Source organism: Macaca mulatta, chromosome 1 (assembly GCF_049350105.2).
Source record: "Macaca mulatta isolate MMU2019108-1 chromosome 1, T2T-MMU8v2.0, whole genome shotgun sequence".
In the NCBI taxonomy this organism is placed as follows: domain Eukaryota; kingdom Metazoa; phylum Chordata; class Mammalia; order Primates; family Cercopithecidae; genus Macaca; species Macaca mulatta.
In genome coordinates, this window is record NC_133406.1 from 115,973,761 (window position 1) to 115,988,309 (window position 14,549).

A 14,549-nucleotide genomic window follows, 5' to 3' on the forward strand; every position below is an offset into this window, starting at 1 on the left:
AAAAAAAAAGAAAAGAAAAAGAAAACCCAGCAGTTAAACACTTTCCAAAAGTGGGCAGAGGAAGTGGAGGCATAGTGGGAGAGAAAGGAAGAAGACAAAGTAGCCAGAATCTTTGGTTCTTTATGGCACTGATAGTTCTTATTCCCTTTGTCAACACACACTGAGTACCCTATAAGGCACAAAGCTCCGTAACAGACCAAGCTTAAGGAAACAGAACAATTTACTCATGCCAGATCAAAAGAAAATAAAACTAAACATCATCATCAGCATTTACCTCCAACCCCCTTTTTGTTGCACGTAAGAGGATAAGATATAAGGTCCACAGAAAAGCATAATGTGTCCTAAATGACACTTAGAAAATTCAACAAAGTTTGATAAAATTAAAGAGTCTAGGCTGGGCTTGGTGGCTCATGCCTGTAATCTCAGCACTTTGGGAGGCCGAGGCACGCGGATCACCTGAGGCTGGCAGTTTGAGACCAGCCTGACCAACATAGAGAAACCCTGTCTCTACTGAAAATACAAAATTAGCTGGGCATGGTGGCACATGCCTGTAATCCCAGCTACTTGGGAGGCTGAGGCGGGAGATTCACTTGAAACCAGGAGGTGGAGATTGCGGTGAGCTGAGATCACGCCATTGCACTCCAGCCTGGGCGACAAGAGCAAGACTCTGTCTCAAAAAAAAAAAAAAAAAAGAGAGAGACTGAGCTTGACATTACATAAATGTTTGGAAACAAGTTGTTCTGACAAGAGAGTACCCTCCTCACTATAATTTTATAAAATCCAGTCAGAGCAAAGTTTATATCTCAAGACCAGAGTTTCAAAGCCCCCATAAGCCTTTTTCTGGCCACTTCCCAGCACTGTGGAAACACAGCCTGGATTTTGGTTTTATATATACTCCTCTCACATAAACAAGTTTTCTTTCCTTTCTAGTGTGTGTTTTTTTTTTTTTTTAATGGAGTTTCACTCCTGTTGCCCAGGTTGGAGTGCAGTGGCGCCATCTAGGCTTACTGCAACTGCCGCCTCCGGGTTCCCAGCAATTCTCCTGCCTCAACCTCCCAAGTAGCTGGGATTATAGGCATGTGGCCACCACACCTGGCTAATTTTGTTTTGTTTTGTTTGTTTGTTTGAGATGGAGTCTCACTTTATCGCCCAGGCTGGAGTGCAGTGGCATGATCTTAGATCACTGCAACCTCTGTCACCCGGGTTCAAGAGATTCTCCTGCATCAGCCTCCCTAGTAGCTGGGATTACAGGCGCCTGCCACTTCGCCTGGTAAATTTTTGTATTTTTAGTAGGGTTTCACCATCTGTGCTAGGCTGGTCTTGAACTCCTGACATCATGATCCACCCGCCTCGGTCTCCCAAAGTGCTGGGATTACAGGCGTGAGCCACCGGGCCCGGCCCTAATTTTGTATTTTTAGTAGAGACAGGGTTTCTCCATGTTGGTCAGGCTGGTCTGGAACTCCCGACCTCAGGTGATCTACTGGCCTCGGCTTTCCAGTTCAGTTTTTAAAAACTCTATTTCAGTTTCCTTTTTTTTTTTTTTTTGAGACAGAGTCTGGCTCTGTTGCCCAGGCTGGAGGGTAATGGTGCGATCTCAGCTCACTGCAACCTCCGCCTCCCAGGTTCAAGCAATTCTCCTGCCTCAGCCTCCCAAGTAGCTGGGATTACAGGCGGGTGCCACCACGCCCGGCTAATATTTTCTATTTTTTTTGTTTTGTTTTGTTTTTTTGAGACAGAGTCTCGCTCTGTCACCAGGCTGGAGCGCGGTGGCGCGATCTCAGCTCACTGCAACCTCTGCCTCCTGGGTTCAAGCGATTCTCCTGCCTCAGCCTCCCAAGTAGCTGGGACTACAGGTGTGTGCCACTACACCCAGGTAATTTTTGTATTTTTAGTAGAGATGGGGTGTCACCATGTTGGCTAGGAAGATCTCGATCTCTTGACCTCGTGATCCGTCCACCTCCGCCTCTCAAAGTGCTCAGATTACAGGTGTGAGCCACCACGCCTGGCCTAGTTTCCTTTTTCCTTTGAGATACAGTCTTGCTCTGTCACTCAGGCCTGGAGAGCAGTGGTGCAACCACGGCTCAGTGCAGTTTTGACCTCCAAGGCCCAAGGGATCCTCCCACCTCAGCCTTCTGAGTAGCTGGAACCATAGGTGCCTGTCACCATATTTGGCTAATTTTTAAATTTTTTGTAGACACACGTTTCTCACTATGTTGCCCAGGCTCATCTCAAACTCCTGGACTCAAGCAGTTCTCCCATTTCAACGTCCCAAAGTGTTGGGATTACAGATGTGAGCCACCACACCCAGCTTATTTCAGTTTCTTACACAAGCATCTGAGCTACAGACACACAATGGATGCATATCTGTCAGACAATCAAAAATTTCTTTTCAGTGATGTGGTGGCATATGCCTTTCATCCCAGCTACTCAGGAGGCTGAGCCCTGAAGGCAGAGGTTGCAGTGAGCCAAGACTGTACCACTGTACTCTAGCCTGGGTGACAGAGTCAGACCGTGTCTCAAAAAAAAAAAAAAGAAAATTCTCTTCAGTGAAATTAACTTAAGGTTGGGCGTTCCTGCTCCTTTGGAAATGGACTATGTTCCTTTTCTCTTCCCCAAAGCTTGTCTAACCTCCCTCCCAATTAGTTTTTCCAACAGATACGCATCATAAATCTAAGGGGCATTTTCAGGTCACTTGATGGTATAATTATTAAAGGCATATATATTGGTGCATATATATTAGAAATGTTATCTTAAAATCTTCTGTGAGAAAGTTAGTTATTAAAAAAAAAAATCAACCCACAGCATGCAGTATTCTTTTACTTCTATGCTTAAAGCAATGATGTGAGCTAAGAAATTTGGTCCTTATTCTTTTGGCCCCTCAGAAGAAATGTTCCCTAAATATGGCTTTGAATTTTCCAATTGCACAGAGAACCTTCCTGAGCCCAAGCGTTGCACCCTGCTATAGTTTTCTTCTTAAAGACACTCTTAGTTTTTATGCAATGTTTGTCTTCTGTATATTTTCTTTTTTAAAAGAGGATTAATATGAACACAGTGCAAATTGTGGCCCTTGCATATTAAGATGAAACAGTTTCCATGGAAACTCTAGTGTGAGGCTCTGTGGTCCCTGGGGACCCAGTCACTTGTGTCTCTCTCTCTTCCAGCTCCCCCTCTGTGACTACTACAGCATTTACCTCAGCCACCTCTTCAACCATGGTAAAATCAACTCCACTGGGCTGCTGTCGGGCTATGGCCTCCAGCTTAAGACGGTACTGTTCTGCTTCCTGCTCTTTCTTTAGGAGCTGGTGTCGGTATTCCTGGGCTCTTCGGTTGGCCTCCAGGAGTTGTTGCTGTAGTAGCTCTCTTTCATTGCCTTCCTGGAAAAGTAAGCCATGTCACCACCAAGTAAATTCCTGATCAAAAATCATCCAGACAGTAGACAAAAAGATAGGCAGTGCCTCACACCTATAATTCAAGCACTTTGGGAGGCGGACACGGGCAGATTACCTGAGGTCAGGAGTTCGAGACCAATTTGGCCAACACGGTGAAACCCCGTCTCTACTAAAAATACAAAAATTAGCCAGGCATGGTGGCAGGTGCCTGTCATCCCAGCTACTCAGGAGGCTGAGGCATGAGAATCACTTGAGCCCGGGAGGCGGAGGTTGCAGTGAGCTGAGATCATGCCACTATACTCCAGCCTGGGTAACAGAGCAAGGCTGTGTCTCAAAAAGGAAAAAAAAAAAAAAAGATGAAGAAGGGTTCAGGCCTTAATAATTTGGCTTTAAATTTTTTTCATCACTCCTAAAAACATTACCTTGCTTTCCTCCACACTGTTTGTCATCTCTCCTATCCTTGGTTTCTTTGTTAGTGGCAACTTCTCTTCTTCTTCCTCTTTAATTACAGTCTCCTCTGCAACCTGACCAGCAGGTACAGTTAGAACTACAAGTCAAAGGACACCAATTGGAGGTGATGAATGCATAAGAAAACAAAGAAGTTTTGCTTGCTTTTAATAAGAAAATAAACTAAAATATATTCTACGTTGGGTGCAGTGGTGTGTGCCTGTGGTCCTAGCTGCTCAGGCAGCTGACTGGAGGACTTCTTGAGTCCAGGAGCTCAAGGCTAGCCTAGGCAACACAGCAAGACCCCATCTCAACAAAAAAGCAAAGAAAGAGAAAGTAAAAGGCCAGGCGCGGTGGCTCAAGCCTGTAATCCCAGCACTTTGGGAGGCCGAGATGGGCGGATCATGAGGTCAGGAGATCGAGAACATCCTGGCTAACACAGTGAAACCCGTCTCTACTAAAAAATACAGAAAAACTAGCCGGGCGAGGTGGCGGGCACCTGTAGTCCCAGCTAGTCGGGCCACTGCACTCCAGCCTGGGCGACAGAGCGAGACTCCGTCTCAAAAAAAAAAAAAAAAAAAAGAAAGAAAGAAAGAGAAAATAAAATATATTATTTGATATATTATTTTAAATATCTCTTCGAAGTTTAGAATCAACAGGTAAGGCATGGCCCTTCGGGGAGAAACAAAAAAGATTAATAGAGCACTAAGAACGGCTCAAAAAAGAAGGGTATAGATTTGCAGGCTTGGAAGCCATGCAAGTAAGTCCCAAGTCTGAGGCTCTTATATGAAGGTGTCTGACTCTAGGTCAGCTATGGCCAAGTAGCTTATTAGTTTGCCCAGAAATGGCAGGGAGAGGTGGCTCACACCTATAATTCTAGCATATGGGGAGGCTAAGGTGGGAGGATCACTTGAGCCCAGGAGTTCAAGACCAGCTTGGGCAACATGGCAAACACGGTCTCTGCAAAAAAATACAAAAAATTAGCCAGGCATGGTGGAGCATGCCTGTAATTCCGGCTACTTGGGAGGCTGAAGTGGGAGGATCACTTGAGCCTGGGAAGTTGAGGCTGTAGTGAGCCAAGAACTCGCCACTGCACTCCAGCCTGGGTGACAGAGTGAGACCCTGTCTTCAAACAAACAAACAAACAAAAAAACTGCAGAAATAATCTGTCCAAAGAAGGCCTGAAGTCTTTATATATTTTTGAGACCTCTAATAAAAGCCAATAGCCATTATCTGTACCTAAATTAATTATCTTCTCATAGATAAGTGAGAGAAGGGTCAACACATACACAACACACATGACACACTACACATCTGTCAGAATGGTTAAAGGTTTTTTTTTGTTTGTCTGTTTGTTTGTTTTTTTGAGACGGAGTTTTGCTCTTGTTGCCCAGGCTGGAGTACAATGGCATGATCTCGGCTCACTGCAACCTCCGCTTTCTGGGTTCAAGCTATCTCCTGCCTCAGCCTCCTGAATAGCTGGGATTACAGGCATGCCCCACCACACCCAGCTAATTTTGTATTTTTAGTAGAGATGGGGTTTCTCCATGTTGGTCAGTCTGGTCTCGAACTCTTGACCTCACATGATCCACCTGCCTCAGCCTCCCAAAGTGCTGGGATTACAGGCGTGAGCCACCACGCCCAGTCTTTTTTTTTTTTTTTTTTTTTTTTTTTGAGAAGAACTCTCACTCTATAAGCCAGGCTGGAGTGCAGTTGCACAATCTCAGCTCACTGCAACCTCCACCTCCTGGGTTCAAGCAATTCTTCTACCTCTAGAGTAGCTGGGACTACAGGCGCATGCCATCACACACAGTTAATTTTTGTATTTTTAATAGAGACAGGGTATCTCCATGTTAACCAGACTGGTCTTAAACTCCTGACCTCAGATATTCTACCCGCCTCGGCCTCCCAAAGTGCTGGGATTACAGGTGTGAGCCACCGCGCCAGGCTAAAAGTTTTTAAAAAAGTGATACCAAATGCTGGAGATGTAGACAAAGTGGATTATTCATAAATTGCTGGTGGGAATGTAAAATGGTAAAGCCACTCTAGAAAATAGTTTGGCCGACTTGGAGCGGTGGCTCATGTCCTGTAATCCCAGCACTGTGGGGGGCTGAGGCAGGCGGATTGCCTGAGCTCAGGAGTTTGAGACCAGCCTGGCCAACATGGTGAAACCCCATCTCTACTAAAAATACAAAAATCAGCCGGGTGTGGTGGCACCCACCTGTAATTCCAGCTACTCGGGGGGCTGAGGCAGGAGAATCGCTTGAACCTGGTATGAGGAGGTTGCAGTTAGCTGAGATAGTGCCACTGCACTCCAGCCTGGGTGACAGAGTGAGACTCCATTTGAAAAAAAAAAAAGAAAGAAAGAAAAAGAAAATAGTTTGCCAGTTTCTTTCTTTTCTTTTCTTTCTTTCATTTTTTTTTTTTTTTTTGAGATGGAGTTTCATTCTTATTGTCCAGGCTGGAGGGCAATGGCGTGATCTCGGCTCACTGCAACCTCTGCCCCCGGTTCAAACGATTCTCCTGCCTCAGCCTCCTGAGTAGCTGGGATTACAGGCATGTGCCACCACAACCAGCTAATTTTGTATTTTTAGTAGAGATGGGGTTTCTCCACGTTGGTCACGCTGGTCTCGAACTCCCGACCTCAGGTGATCTGCCCGAGTTTGGCAGTTTCTTAAAAAACAAAACAAAACACATACTTACCATATGACCTAGCAATTGTACTCTCGGGCATTTATCCCAGAGAATAGAAAATTTATTTCCCATTTCTTTTTTTCTTGAGACGGAGTCTGGCTCCACCCAGGCTGGATTGGTGTGCAGTGGCATGATGTTGGCTCACTGCAACCTCTACCTCCCAGGTTCAAGTGATTCTCACACCTCAGCCTCCCAAGTAGCTGGGATTACAGGTGCCTGCCACTACGCCTAACTAATTTTTGTATTTTTAGTAGAGATGGGGTTTTGCCATGTTGGGCAGGCTGGTCTCAAACTCCTGACTTCAGGTGATTCACCTACCTTTGCCTCCCAAAGTGCTGGGGTTATAGGCTTGAGCCACCATGCCTGGCCTATTTCCCATTTCTTTTTTCTTTTTTTTTGAGACAGAGTCTCGCTGTGTCTCCAGGCTGGAGTGCAGTGGCACAATCTCGGCTTACTGCAACCTCCGCCTCCCGGGTTCAAGAGATTCTCCTCAGCCTCCCAAGTAGCTGGGACTATAGGCACATGCCACCACGTCCAGCTAATTTTTGTATTTTTAGTAGAGATGTGGTTTCACCATATTGGCCAGGATGGTCTCGATCTCTTGACCTTGTGATCCACCCACCTTGGACCTCCCAAAGTGCTGGGATTACAGGTGTGAGCCACTGAGCCTGGCCCTATTTCCCATTTCTTATCTCCCATAAGAACCTGTAAATAATTATGGTGTTCATAATGCTTTATTTATTTATTTATGTATTTATTTATTTTATGAGACAGAGTCTCACTCTGTTTCCCAGGTTGGTGTGCAGTGCACAATTATGTTTCACAGCAGCCTCAACCTCCTGGCCTCCAGTGACCCTTCAAAGAAGCTGGGACCACAGGCACACACCAGCATGCCTGGCTAATTTTTTTTTTTTTTGTATTTTTTTTTTAGAGATGGGTTTTGTCGTGTTGTCCAGGCTGATTTCAAACTCCTGGGCTTAAGCTATCTGCTGGCGTAGGCCTCCCAAAGTGCTGGGATTATAGGCGTGAGCCACTGTGCCCAGCCAGTTTTATTTTTAGATAGCTGATAGTGGAAGCAACTTAAATGTCCTTCATTGGGTAAATGGTTAAACAAACTGTGATAAATCCATATCATAGAATAATACTCAGCAATAAGAAGGAATGAACTATTGATTCAAACAACTTGGATGGGTTTCAAGGGAATTATGCTGAGAGGAAAAAAGCCAATCTCAAAATCATGTATATTGTATGATTCCACTTATATAACATTCTTGAAATGACAAAGTAGAGGATGGGTGCAGTGGCTCATGCCTGTAATCCCAGCACTTTGGGAGGCCAACGTGGGCGGGCAGATCACCTGAGGTCAGGAGTTCGAGACCAGCTTGGCCAACATGGCAAAACCCCATCTCTACTAAAAATGCAAAAAATTAGGTGGGCATGGTGGCATGTGCCTGTAATCCCAGCAATAGGGGATTTCTCTGTATTATTTCTTAAAACTGTACTGAATCTTTAATGATCTAAAAATAAAAAGTTAAAAATTATATTTAGGTTTTAGGATATATTACGATTATTTTAAAACAGAAGATTTGGCCAGACATGGTGGCTCATGCCTGTAATCACAGCATTTTGGGAGGCCAAAGTGGGAGGATCGCTTGAGTCTAGGAGTCTGAGACCAGCCTGGGAAGCTTAGCAAGAACTCATTTCTATTAAAAAATAATTCGGGGGCTGGGCGCAGTGACTCATGCCTGTAATTCCAACACTTTGGCAGGCTGAGGTGGGCAGATCACGAGGTCAAGAGATCAAGACCATCTTGGCCAACATGGTGAAACCCTGTCTCTACTAAAATACAAAAAAAAAATTTTTTTTTAATTAGCTGGGTGTGGTGGTACACACCTGTGGTCCCAGCTACTCAGGAGGCTGAGGCAGAGGAATCGCTTGAACCTGGGAGGCAGAGATTGCAGTGAGCTGAGACTACGCCACTGCACTCTAGCCCGGTGACAGAGCGAGACTCTGTCTCAAAAACAAAACAAAACAAAAAAACAAACAAAAAAAAATCGGGAACTCTTTCCTTTTACCTCATTGTACTCTTGAGAGCAAGATGGGTTACCAGTAGCTCTACTGGAGCCACCCACAAAAATTCAGCCAGGGTTCTTGCTCTTGTCATATCTGTTCAAACCAGCATAGTCGGCTGGGCACGGTGGCTCACACCGGTAATACCAGCACTTTGGGAGGCCGAGGTGGGCAGATCACAAGGTCAGGAGTTCGAGACCAGCCTGACCAACATGGTGAAACCCCATCTCTACTAAAAATACAAAAAATTAGCCGGGCGTGCTAGGGAACACCTGTAATCCTAGCTACTCGGGAGGCTGAGGCAGGAGAATTGCTTGAACCTGGGAGGCAGAAGTTGCAGTGAGCTGAGACCACACCATTGCACTCCAGCCTGGGTGACAGAGTGAGACTCCATCTCAAAAAACAACAACAACAACAACAACAACAACAACAACAACAACAACAACAAACCAGCACAGTCTGATCTGGAAATATGGCCTCAATATATACCACCAGCCTTTCCATCAGTACACGAAGGATATATGTTTCATTAAACTGGACTAAGTGATTGCTTTTGAATGGATTATCCAAGGCATGCACCCAATTAAAAACCATGTTAGCTCTTCATATATGAAAATTAAAGGCTGTGCGCGGTGGCTCATGCCTGTAATCCCAGCACTTTGGGAGGCTGAGGTGGGCGGATCACATGATCAGGAGATCGAGACCACGGTGAAACCCCGTCTCTACTAAAAATACAAAAAAGAATTAGCTGGGGGCGGTGGTGGGCGCCTGTAGTCCCAGCTACTTGGGAGGTTGAGGCAGGAGAATGGCATGAACCCAGGAAGCAGAGCTTGCGCTGAGCCAAGATCACGCCACTGCACTCCAGCCTGGGTGACAGAGGGAGACTCCATCTCAAAAAACAAACAAACAAACAAAATTAGCCTGGGCAGTGGTGGGCGCCTGTAATCCCAGCTACTCAGGAGGCTGAGGCAGGAGAATTGCTTGAACCCACGAGGTGGAGGTTGCAGTGAGCTGAGATTGCGCCACTTTACTCTAGCCTGGGTGACAGAGCAAGACTCCGTCTCAAAAAAAAAAAAAAAGAAAAAATTTGGGGAGCTGTAGCAGGAGGATCACTTGGGCCCTGAATGTCAAGGCTGCGGTGAGTTATGATCATGCCACTGCACTCCAGTCTGGGGCCTCCACATCCGGCTAATATTTGTATTTTTTTAGTAGACCCGGGGTTTCACCATGTTGGCAAGCTGGTCTTGAAATCCCAACCTCAAGCACTCGTCCCACCTCGGTCTCCCAAAGTGCTGGGATTACAGGCGTGAGCTACCATGTCCGGACAAAAATTTAAAAACAAAAACAAAAAACAAGATTTACCTAATCATTTGGTTTGGCAGATTTAAAAATAGGTTTGTATTTCTTTTTTTTTTTTTTTTTTTTGAGATGGAGTCTCGCTCTGTCGCCCAGGTTGGAGTCCAGTGACAGGATCTCAGCTCACTGCAAGCTCCGCCTCCCGGGTTTACGCCATTCTCCTGCCTCAGCCTCCCGAGTAGCTGGGACTACAGGCACCCGCCACCTCACCCGGCTAGTTTTTTGTATTTTTTAGTAGAGACGGGGTTTCACCGTGTAGGCCAGGATGGTCTCGATCTCCTGACCTCGTGATCCGCCCATCTCGGCCTCCCAAAGTGCTGGGATTACAGGCTTGAGCCACTGTGCCCGGCCTGTATTTCTTTATAAACTCATCAATTGATGGCAGTGGAAAGCAGCTTAGATATATGTTGAGTAGAAATGGAAGTTTAGTCTGGGATTTAAATTTTTCTGCAGATAACTCACAAAATCTGTTTTCCTTCTTTGGGCCTTAAGCATATTTGTAAAAAGTAGTGTAGGCTAAGCACAGTAGCTCACGCCTGTAATCCTAGAACTTTAGGAAGCCAAGGTAGAAGGATTGCTTGAGCCCAGGAGTTTGAGGCCAGGCTGGGTAACATAGGAAGACCTTGTCTCTATGAAAAAGTAAAAAATTAGCTGGCTGTGGTGGCTTGCACCTGTGGTCCTAGCTACTTGGGATGATGAGATGGGAGGACTGCTTGAGCCTAGGAGGTTGAGGCTGCAGGGAGCTGAGATTGCACCTCTAAATAAATAAATAAATAAATTTTAAAAATAAAAATAAAAAAGTAGTATAGTTTATTTAGGTTAAACTTCAATTCTCTTTTTCTCCAAAACAACTCAGTTTTCATTTATTTAGTTCCATTATAAGCAGAGTCTCTCACCTACCCAATGAGCCCTAAAAACTTAAAATGATAACTATGTTCACAAAAATATCAGCAATGCATAAATTAGAATTTATGATACCAAAGTTTGGATTATAATAAGTTTAATTCTTATCTTCCCATACTTCCTGATCCATCAGTTCAAATAATTAAAAAATTATAAATCCCAGAATGGGCAACATAGTAAGACCTAGTCTGTACAAAAAATAAAAAAGGCCAGGCATGGTGGCTCACACCTGTAATCCCAGCACTTTGGGAGGCCAAGGCAGGCAGATCACTTGAGTTCAGGAATTCGTGACCAGCCTGGCCAACATGGAGAAACTCTGTCTCTAAAAACCCCCCCAAAAAAACCAAAAAAATTAGCCGGGCAAGGTGGCCATGACTGTAATCCCAGCTACTCTGGTGGCTGAGGCAGGAGAATCACTTGAACCCGGAAGGTGGAGATTGCAGTGAGCTGAGATCACACCACTGCACTCCAGCCTGGGTGACAGACTGAGTCCCTGTCTAAAAATAAAAATATAATATAATTAGCCAGGCGTGGTGGTGCATGCCTGTAGTCCCAGCTACTTGGGAGGCTGAGGTGAGAGGGTTGCTTGGGAAGTCGAGGCTGCAGTGAGCCATAATCATGCCACTGCACTCTAGCCTGGGCAACAAAGGGAGATCCTATCTCAAAAACAAACAAACAAACAAATAAAAACTATAGGCCGGGCTTGGTGGCTTACGCTTGTAATTCCAGCACTTTGGGAGGCTGAGGCGGGTGGATCATGAGGTCAGGAGTTCAATAACAGGCTGACCAACATGGTGAAACCTGTCTCTGCTAAAAATACAAAAAAATTAGCCGGGCGTGGTGGCACATGCCTGTAATCCCAGCTACTCAGGAGGCTGAGGCAGGAGAATTGCTTGAACCCAGCAGGTGGAGGTTGCAGTGAGCCGAGATTGTGCCACGGCACTCCAGCCTGGGTGACAGAGTGAGATTCTGTCTCAAAAAAAAAAAATTACAAATCCCCACAATCATTTAAGCCAAGTCAAAATTTCAGCGACATTAAGAAAGGAAATTATACCAGTACCCTTCTTTTCAACCTCCAATATACATTTTTATTTTTTAGAGACAATGTTTTGCTGTGTTGCTCAGACTGGAGTGCAGTGGCATGATTATGCCCAGGCTGGAGTGCAGTGGCATGATCATGGTAGCATACTGCAACCTTGAGCTCCTGGGCTCAAGTGATCCTCCTGCCAAAACCTCCTGAGTAGTTGGGACTATAAGGACGTGCCATCAACCAGGCTATTTTTTTTTTTTTAATTTTGTAGAGATGGGGGGTCTTGCTATGTTGCCCCAGCTGATCTGGAACTCTTGGCCTCAAGAAATCCTCTTGCCTTGGTCTCCCAAAGTGCTAGGATTACAGGATTACATGTATCAGCCATTGTGCCTGGCCAACCTCCAGTATTTTTAAGGTATGGAGTTGTAATGATGGGCTTCCTCTTTTCAAAAAATTTTAATTATGTCTTTTTTGAATAACTGATACATTAAATGATTAAAAACATCAAGGCTATAAAAGCATATACATTGAAAAGCCTCCCACTCATCCTTAGTACCCAGCTGCCCTCCTTGGAAGCAACTAATGTTATGCCTCAGTATACTAATATATAGCCTCAGTCTGAATATAGCTGGGCATGGTGGCGTGGAACTGTAGCCCCAGCTACTCAAGAGGCTGAGGCAGGAGGATATCTTGAGCCCAGGAGGTTGAGGCTGCAGTGACCCATGATTGCACCACTGCACACAAGCCTGGGTGACAGAACAAGACCCAGTTACACACACAAAAAAGAAAAAAGAACTGTTTAACCAAAAGGTACATCTTGACTGAGTGTGATGGCTCATGTCTATAATCCTAGCACTTTGGGAGGCTGAGGTGGAAGGATCACTTGAGGTCTGGAGTTCAAGACCAGCCTGGCTAACATGGTGAAACCCTGTCTCTATTAAAAATACACAAAAAGTAACTGGACGTGGTGGCGTGCGCCTATAGTCCCAGCTACTCAGGAGGTTGAGGCACAAGAATTGCTTGAACCAGGGAGGTGGAGGCTGCAGTGAGCCAAGATCCTACCACTGCACTCCAGTCTGGGCAACAGAGAGGGACTCCATCTCAAACAAACAAGTAAACAAAAAACCCAAAGGTACATCTTTATGTACATCTTTAGTATCTACAGATACTACCAATATCCTTTTTAGAGGATCCATTAATTTGCACTCTTACAAATGATTTATAAGAGTGCTTGTTTCCGTACACCTTTAACAACATAGTGTTATAATGGTATCTCAGTACAGTATTTATTTGCACTTCTCTTGTTATGAATGAAGTAGGTTGGATATATTTTCTCTTTCTTTCTTTTTTTTTTTAAGACGGAGACTCACACTGTTATCCAGGCTGGTGTGCAGTGGCACAATCACGGCTCACTACAGCCTCAACCTCCTGGGCTCAAGTGATCCTCCCACTTCAGCCTCCTGAGTAGCTGGAACTACAGGTGTGTGCCACCATGCTCGGCTAATTTTTGTATTTTTAGTAGAGACGGGGTTTTGCTATTTTGGCCAGGCTGGTCTTGAACTCCTGATCTCAAGTGATCCTCTTGCCTCAGCCTCCCAAAGTGCTGGGATTACAGCCGTGATCTGCCTCACCCGGCTATTTTCATATTTTTAAGAGCCATCAGTACATTTTTTTCTGTGGACTACTGGTTCATATTATTATTATTATTATTATTATTATTATTTTTAGACGGAGTCTTGCTCTGTCACCCAGGCTGGAGTGCAGTGGCGTGATCTCAGCTCACTGCAAGCTTCGCCTCCTGGGTTCACGCCATTCTCCCGCCTCAGGCTCTCGAGTAGCTGGGACTACAGGCGTCCGCCGTCACACACGGCTAATTTTTTTTTTTTTTTTTTTTTTTGTATTTTTTAGTAGGGACGGGGTTTCACCATGTTAGCCAGGATGGTCTCGATCTCCTGACCTCACGATCCGCCTGCCTCGGCCTCCCAAAGTGCTGGGATTACAGGCGTGAGCCACCACGCCCGGTCTACTTGTTATATTTTCCACCAGATCAACTGTTTTTTACTACAGATTTTATACATATTAGGCAATTAGCTTTTGCCAATCTGGTTCTGTATCTTTTTCTTTTTCAGACCTTCTTTGCCCCAACTTGCATCTGACAGTCTCCCACTTCCACTATTTGTTTTAATGCCTCATGTTTAGGTGAGTATGGAGTATCTAAAATATCTTTTAATAAACAATTGTCTACAAGAGATAACTCACCTTGCTGTCCATCTTGCATAGTTACAATAAATGGCTGACCAATGCCTCCAGTAGGGATTGAAGTTTGGATATTACCCAGAGGGACTCCATCAGTTACTATGGTGATGACCCTCTGGCCTCCACTCCCCATTACTTGCTGGATTGATGAGTCAACGGAATTTCCCTCTATAATTTCCTCTGAATTGGCTGGAGATGACAAAAGCAAATTTAAAATTTCAGCTTTTTAAAAAAATAGGAGTATAGCAATTTCAACCTCCTTGAACCTGATAACATTCAGGGAGAGGAAAATTTCTTTTTTTTTTTTTTTTTTTTTTGAGACGGAGTCTCGCTCTGTCGCCCAGGCTGGAGTGCAGTGGCGCGATCTCGGCTCATCGCAAGCTCCGCTTCCTGGGTTCAAGCGA

The 14,549-nt window shown here is 45.0% G+C and overlaps 1 protein-coding gene across 50 annotated transcripts in view; it reads right to left on the minus strand.

Moving 5' to 3' along the window:
* GABPB2 (GA binding protein transcription factor subunit beta 2) overlaps nucleotides 1–14,549 on the minus strand; it is a 69,639-nt gene that overhangs the window by 12,382 nt on the left and 42,708 nt on the right. For 32 of the 50 annotated variants that reach the window (XM_077947926.1, XM_077947917.1, XM_077947924.1 and 29 more), the window contains 3 exons: nucleotides 14,149–14,334; nucleotides 3,812–3,936; nucleotides 3,192–3,374 (listed from right to left, as the gene is read on the minus strand). In XM_077947926.1, coding sequence (XP_077804052.1) covers nucleotides 3,192–3,374; nucleotides 3,812–3,936; nucleotides 14,149–14,334 — 494 coding nt within the window. Of the gene's footprint in view, nucleotides 1–116; nucleotides 668–2,989; nucleotides 3,375–3,504; nucleotides 3,556–3,811; nucleotides 3,937–14,148; nucleotides 14,335–14,549 lie in introns of those variants that run through there. The other 18 variants (XM_028829183.2, XM_015151936.3, XM_077947925.1 and 15 more) reach the window with 6 other exon arrangements.